The sequence below is a fragment of the Chanos chanos genome, chromosome 3, assembly GCF_902362185.1.
Source record: "Chanos chanos chromosome 3, fChaCha1.1, whole genome shotgun sequence".
Lineage (NCBI taxonomy): Eukaryota > Metazoa > Chordata > Actinopteri > Gonorynchiformes > Chanidae > Chanos > Chanos chanos.
The window spans coordinates 10,583,269-10,590,400 of record NC_044497.1 but is presented as its reverse complement, the minus strand read 5'-3'; the positions used below and the strand labels follow the sequence as shown (position 1 = coordinate 10,590,400).

General features: G+C 39.6%; 1 protein-coding gene across 1 annotated transcript; it reads right to left on the bottom strand.

Annotated features, from left to right (window-relative positions):
• Nucleotides 1-345: 345 nt before the first annotated feature.
• Nucleotides 346-3,175, bottom strand: socs6a (suppressor of cytokine signaling 6a). The gene is made up of 2 exons (XM_030768889.1): nucleotides 3,109-3,175; nucleotides 346-2,136 (listed from the first exon to the last, which is right to left on the bottom strand). Exon 2 carries the CDS (start codon nucleotides 2,021-2,023, stop codon nucleotides 440-442), a length of 1,584 nt encoding a protein of 527 aa, XP_030624749.1. The 5' UTR covers nucleotides 2,024-2,136; nucleotides 3,109-3,175; the 3' UTR covers nucleotides 346-439.
• Between the last annotated feature and the right edge of the window lie 3,957 nt (nucleotides 3,176-7,132).

Genomic DNA, 7,132 nt, shown 5'->3' with positions numbered 1-7,132 from the left:
ACTGACATCACATATGTTAATAATTATGTGACAACATTTCAAAAAAAGTAAAAGTTCAATTTCTCAGATTACAAAGATAGTGATTTCCGTGATCAAGGATTAAAGCTATCTTAAATTAACTTGCAATAGCAACCTTATTAGCATTACTGTGTTATATACTGGTTTCAAATGAAAGGCTGTGCATTCAGTTTGCATCTCAAGCATGTTTCAAGATCCAGATTCTTAAATGCTACAACTTCTGGAAACAAGAACACTGAATCTGAGCAACAACAAATTTACTATCATTGTTGAGGGAAGATCAGATACTGAGACAATGTCTGACAGAAAAAAGAAAAAGAAAAGAAATCAATCGTTTCATCCATTAATGTTTGTAAACCTTTAAATAAGTCATCACTGAACTAAAAAGTGCAATTTTATACTGTGCCCTACTGCAAGCAGTTCAGTAGTGCTTTTCCTGCAAGTAATCTTTCATTTTGTTTGGTAAAGGCAGTTTCTGAATCAGATCTATCCGAGTATACTGACGAATAACAAATCGGCACAGGTATTGCAGCGAACGGACTTGCATGAACCGTGAAACAGGATTTGTCAGTCTGACTGGGTACGTGGCAGATCCTGGTAAGCGGGATCTGGAGTAACAAAATGCACCATTTTCAGAGTCTTTCATCGAGTGCTCAATGAGGTCTACTATGGACGTGTGACCCTCGACATCAGGCTGCTCATAAAAACTGAACCTGCCATTTGAATGTTCGATCCTTGTATGGAGAGTCTTGCCTTGCGATCGAAAGCTCAGACTAAGGAGGTACCTATCGTCAGAGCTGTCACGCACCAAAAAAGAGCCATCTGGAAGGTTCAAAAGCTTTTCCTCTGCCTCCCAGCGTGTGATGGGACCCCAGTACCAACCCTGCTTGGCAAGTTTTTTAAGCTCTTCCGTAAGGCTCGTTACAACCATAGGTCCACTACTTTGGACTGAATCATACACCCTGCTAACACCCGGAGCAGAATTAGGGTCAAAGTTCAGATGATGTCTCACCCTCTCGACAACGTGAGATTCTGCACCGCTGAACCCTGAATAGGTCCTGGGAATCTCACTGCTTGAAAGAGGGGAGAGAGAAGGAGAAAGCTGAGGAGTTTCAGCTCTGGAGTTTTGAAGGACCACCCCAGTGGTACCGATGAGCAGTCCGTTCACAGCCTGGTCCATCAGAATATCTGATGACATGAGATCATGGTCATCTTGACTCTGAACCATAGGCAACGAATCACCCTCTACATGCTCGACGACTTCCATGGGCGAGGGACCATCCAAGCAAAAAGAGTGCGATCCATCTGGGTACATTCCCTCATCTAAAGGCATGGTGTACTGGATGTAGTCCTGAGGTGTAAGTCCAATGACTACAGGCACATGTTCTTCAATGTTCAGATGCAAATCACCATTCTGAGGCTCCAGATTCTTCAGAGACTCTCCTTGGTCGGGAAAAAGTCCTTCCATCTGTATGTCGTGGAACTCTTTTCTGATCCCGTTGAGGGAAGGACTTGGGTTGGGGGAATGGACCATGGCTTTTACCTTCACTTCCATCTTAATACATGCTTCCTCAGAATTGACGGGCCTGAGAGGCCAAGGGGAAGGGCTGTAATGATGGCTACGGAGGGATGAAGATCTTAGGGGTCTCTGGGCTTTTACTTCATTAAAGCTTATGGGCACTGATGAAGAGGAGAAAGTGTCGTCATCGTCCCCGGAGCCCACCGCCGAGCTGCCTTTGCCTTTAGTTTTCTGTTTAGCCGACAACCTCCTTTTCAGGGTACCCATTAGACTTTCGCTCTTGGACCGACTTTTGTGTCCCTTTTCTTCCTCACCATTGAGGTCACAACCAGAAAGCTCTTTGGTGTAACAACCTCCAAAAAGAGAATCATCTTTTGGGAACTCTGCAGCTAAACTTGGCTGCTGAAGCATGACAAAGTCTCCATCTTCTTTACCCTTATTTATATTGAATGACTTTCTGATCGTCTTAAGGCTGATCTTCTTCATGCTGAAGGTCCCTCCCGGATGAGGACATGGGATCTGTTTATCCTGACCACGAGTAGGTGCTAACCCCAGAATCCCTCAGTATGAGAGTCATCAATTACAGGAGCCCTTCTCATCTGTTTATAGGGGAGAGGAGAAAAAAACAGACACAAAAACATTGTTTAAAGTACATCTCTCATAATCTAGAATGGTATTTAGGTGAGGCTGATACACCTCAGAATGAGTCATTTCCAACTGGTTTACAGAAAAAGGCAATGCAATGATTCCAGGCAGTACAAATGTTAATTAAGCTAAGGATTTTAGAGTTACAGTTGTTTGGTACATGGATTTCAGACAACTGCAATGTTAATACTGGTTCTCTAGTTGACAGCATTAAGATCTGTTTTCGCAGTAATCTAAGGCACACTGCTTGAGTTGCGCGTTTTTAATCAAAACAACCCATCAACTATTAAACGTACATTAACTGCAAGATAAAACTAGCAATGATATCAGTCCAGTAAACAAGGGACGAATAATCATTTGTGCCAAACAAACCAACAACGTTCGATGGTTAATCACAATGTGGTCATACACGTAATTTACTTAAATAAGAGAAAAGTCGTTAAGCAAAGGCCTTAGCTTCAAACCACAGTAATAAGCTAACGCACAGAGCTGCTTGCTGAGCTATATTGCAGCGATAGCTACAAAGCTAATCAATGCCATGCTAGCTAACACAAAAACTGTCTTTAAGAAATCCAAAAGAGTTCTGATGTCCCTACAGACACTGGACATTTAACCCATGTTTTACTTAATGACAAAGTTACATGAGGTGTCAAAGATTGTGTGTATAACTGAAAATCTATATTAATTTACTTGAGCGTTAGGATAGTTAGCGCGCTACGTAACGTTAGCGTAGCCGTCCTTTCCAGCAAAGGTTAGCTAGCACACCTTAAAAACCTAAGGCAGCTGTATTCGGATATAGCTAACCATACCTTAGCTAAAGCTAGATGACGGTGAGCTACACCTAACATTAAACAGCGAGCTAACCTAACCTTGCTAAAGCTAACCTAGAATTAGCAACAAACGAGCACTGATGTTTCTTTACTTACTCTTATGATGACGGTGGGGGTCCTTCATATTTCTTCTGCCACAATGTGGTAGTTGAGACCTATTATTCAGGAATAGAATAATAAACTAAAGTTAGCGTTCTGAAACTCCCACACCAAAAGCCTACTTGCATTTGCTAACCTTGCTAAGTAATCTAGTTTAGCACTAGCCTTAAATGGACAGCTTGATAGAAAGTTAGCCTCAGAGTCTTCTAATGAAACATGATGTTTCTCGTATAGATGTACACTGTCCTGTTCAAAAGAAAGTTTAAAATAACTTATTTCTCCTGCTCATACCCAACTGCTATATTAATAAATTGTAACTGATGTTTCATTTGTCTAGCTACCTTTTCTATTACTTTTCTGTTTCCCCCTTCCTCTCCCTCTTCCTTTGTTGCCTGTTGCATTGTGGGTGAGAAGCTCTGTGGTCCACTGACATTCAGCCCCTCATAACAGATCTGGGATCAGCGCCCCAAACCGCCCGCTAATCCCATTAAGCACAAGTGAAACGTTTGTATTCAAATCAACATTTAAGGGTATGCTGCTTCAAAGCGGCGACGGAGAAAGTGAGATACCTGTGACAAGTATTTCACACACACTGCACCATCACTGTTGAAGCTTTTTGATGTCTGATATCTCTATGACTCAGCGCAATGCCTTTTTTTCCCCAGTATTGCAATTATTACAAATACTGTTTGCCTCCAGACTGTACACAATTAAAACATACGACGTATAAAAACGTTATTTTGAGCCACACATTCCCGGATATTGGCAAGAATATGATGTAATGAAGTCTTATTAATTATAAATTAGTTGGAGATTCCTCACTGTTCAGTGACCAGTTAAATGTTTGTGACAGCATGTGAAAAATACACACAAAAAAGCCCACCCCTAGGTTGTCTGGGGGTACTTGGTGTGATTCTTGAAAAGGCCTAGAACACGGCTGCTTGGATTGCAAGACTAAAATGTAATCTGAACAGTCTGAAAAAAGTTATATGTCTACTTTATTACCAATCTTTTGAGACTGAAACAGTCTTAAGGTATAACTCAGTTGTTCCAGAAACAACAGCTATGAATTTTAATACAAAAAATATCTGAAGCCTAACTTTTAGACACAATATGGATTTTTAGGCAATTAAGAAGTGAATCCACATTGCATTCTCATACACAGATTGAGAATTATTTTACTGCATTATTCTAATCCAGAAAAATGTTTGAGGCAGACTTTAGCACAAACAGCCCGACTTATGAATAGATGCTCAAGTTTAGGGATAATACACAACCCTCTATAACTTAACACAAAATACAAGTAATTAAGCTATAGTAAGCTATAAGTCTCTCTCTCTTGCTCTCTCTCTCTCTCTCTCTCTCTCTCGCTGTATGTGTGTGTGTGTGTACATGTGAATATAATTACATGTGCATGTGTATATAAATATATATTACATTATTCACAAGTATACATGTGAATACTTTATAATACATCTATATGTATACATGTGAATAATTTCAAAAGTTAACTCTCATAATCTTTAAACATTTTTCTTATAATCAATTCCATATGACACAGCATATGATAAAATCAAATAAAACAGAAGATTTAAAAGAAACTTTGCTTTCCCCTTACAAACAGTATTTATTTGTTTGTTTGTTTGTTTGTTTTCTTGTGTCAGGATTCCTCATATAAGCTAAGCATGAACTTCGGAATCACTCACTGGTGGTTTAATTAGTGTCAGTATTGTTTTAAAATGGGTAATTGTGTTTACTGCTGTTAGGCTAATTTGGACCATACAGCAAGAGTTATTATTTTTTCGCCTCACAGTTAAACTGTCAAGCTCATAGCATGCTGTGGTAAACCTGCTGCTGGCTTCAGTGTGGAGACAGCTTCTGCACAGAGCCTCTAATTACAAACTCCTATTAGGGCTTATCAAGTAGCCCTGCAATATATTCAGATGGAAGGGGTGGGGGACAGAACACAATTCTTTCAAAGTATACTCTAAAGGGCACTGTCAGATTTGGTTACACTGTTACACATGACAAATTAGACCCTACAAACAAATGTTTGTTAGAATGGCAAGACTTGTGCTTAGCAAAGGCAAGTGTCGCAAAGTGACTGTATTTCACACTAGGAAAACTGACAAAAACGTACTCTTTGAAATTGCAGGAGTTAGACACTGAGACTTAAGATAATAACATAAATGAAGACAGGTTGTCTTCGGTCATGAAAACCTTTTCTTGACTGAGACATGGCCACACACAGAGAGAGAATCTCTTCTCTCATGTGGAGACTGCATGAGCTAGAAATGATTTGCTCAATATGTCTGTAGCATCCCTCATGTTGATTTAGTCCTTCAACTTGACTGTTTTCGCTGAGGGGGTTGTCAAAGGTCCCTGGGTGCCCACCCTAATATCCTCAACACTTGCAGCAGAGCGGAAGACATGTATAACAGGCATGTCAGACAGTGATGGCACTGGTGGGACGAATATTTCTTTTCTTTTTTCAAAATTACCAGGTAATAGGGACTGGTTTGACCCTGTCTTGAGTTGTTTATTGAATTGATTATGTTTACCTCTATAACTCAAGCTCTCCTTTAATTTGTAGCCAACCAAAGCACAGATAGGTATATTAAAATTCAAAGAAAAATCCAGGCAAAATCAGTCCTTCAAGTGCTAGCTATGTCTACTGGGAGACGCTTTAAGGCGTCCTAGAGAACCTAAATTAATTACACCTGAAACAGCTGGAGCCATGCAGAATGTAATGAGTCAGCTATAGAAGGTCTCAAGCAGTATAATCAGCCTGGTGGAGTGTTAAGAAAGGGTCATGGTGAATTTTATTTGTTTGGGGAAAATTTATGTCTATTTCAGAATTTTTGTCAGTGGTTTATGATAGGTTCTGCCCTTATCTTCCTGCATGTAAAAACAGCTATTTACTTGATATTACCTTTCTGAAATTCTCCAATTAATACATAACACCTAAAGGAAGAGTAGTGAATAAAGACACACACTCAATGCTGACAATTACTTTCTTAGGTTACCACTAAGTTTTATGATGCAAAGCGTTGCAATAATAACTTTATCCAAACACACACACACACACACACAACTGGCAAGACTGACAAGGAGTTGTCAGTTTGAACCATCAACCTTTTGAATGACTCTTGCTAGAATATCAAGTTTTCATCATTCAGTCACATTCAAAATATTTCAACATTCAGTTAGAGTGCAATGATGTGAAAGTCATAGGTAAAGTTGTTCTTCTAATCTTGGCTGCTCAGTTTTGATCTAAATTGGAGCAAATAATTTCCGACACGTTTTTAGAGTGAATTAGTCTCGTTTCAGTTGAAGCAAAAGCTATCCAGCTTTTTGCATTATATGTAGGTTAGCTGTTAGCATGTATCACACACATGTTTCCTCCATCACATAAATAACATATATGCAGCCGTTATGACTTGGTTACTAGTCCATTTGCATCTGTGAGTAAGATGCCTGACAGTAGCATCAAAGTTTCCTTAACTGGATAACACCATAAAGTTCTATGCTAAATGTCCTGAAACTATAGCACAGATCACATTAAAGTTGATTGGCTTCGAAACACAGTTTATGTACTTGAAAAATCTTGATTTTTGCTGTATCAAGTGCCGCATAATCTATTTAGGTACTGCTCCTTATCAAATAATTAATAAGGAATATATATCTGACCATGCAGTGGCAGGGGAAAACAAACAAAAAAGGAATATATGATGGTGGACTGGTCATGTTATCTTATAGTTCACAGAGCAGGGCAGAGTTTTGCCTTCCATGGAACAGGACCACATACCAGAGGCAGACAGCCATCTGGAAAATGAACACCGGAATAACTCAAAGGTCCTTGGGTCAGGATCTGCCGAGGGCCATTTCAATTGGTTGCACTTAGTTCTGGGGAAGGAAACCACAGAGCAATGGCGTCTGAGACAAATAAAGTGATTTCAACAATAAAACCCAGCATGTTGTCACTGATGATGACTCATACTGAAGTCTGGATGCATCTATC

Coding starts and splice junctions, on each gene's coding strand:
- socs6a (XM_030768889.1), bottom strand. CDS start 2,023: ATGAAGAAGATCAGCCTTAAGACGATCAGAAAGTCATTCAATATAAAT.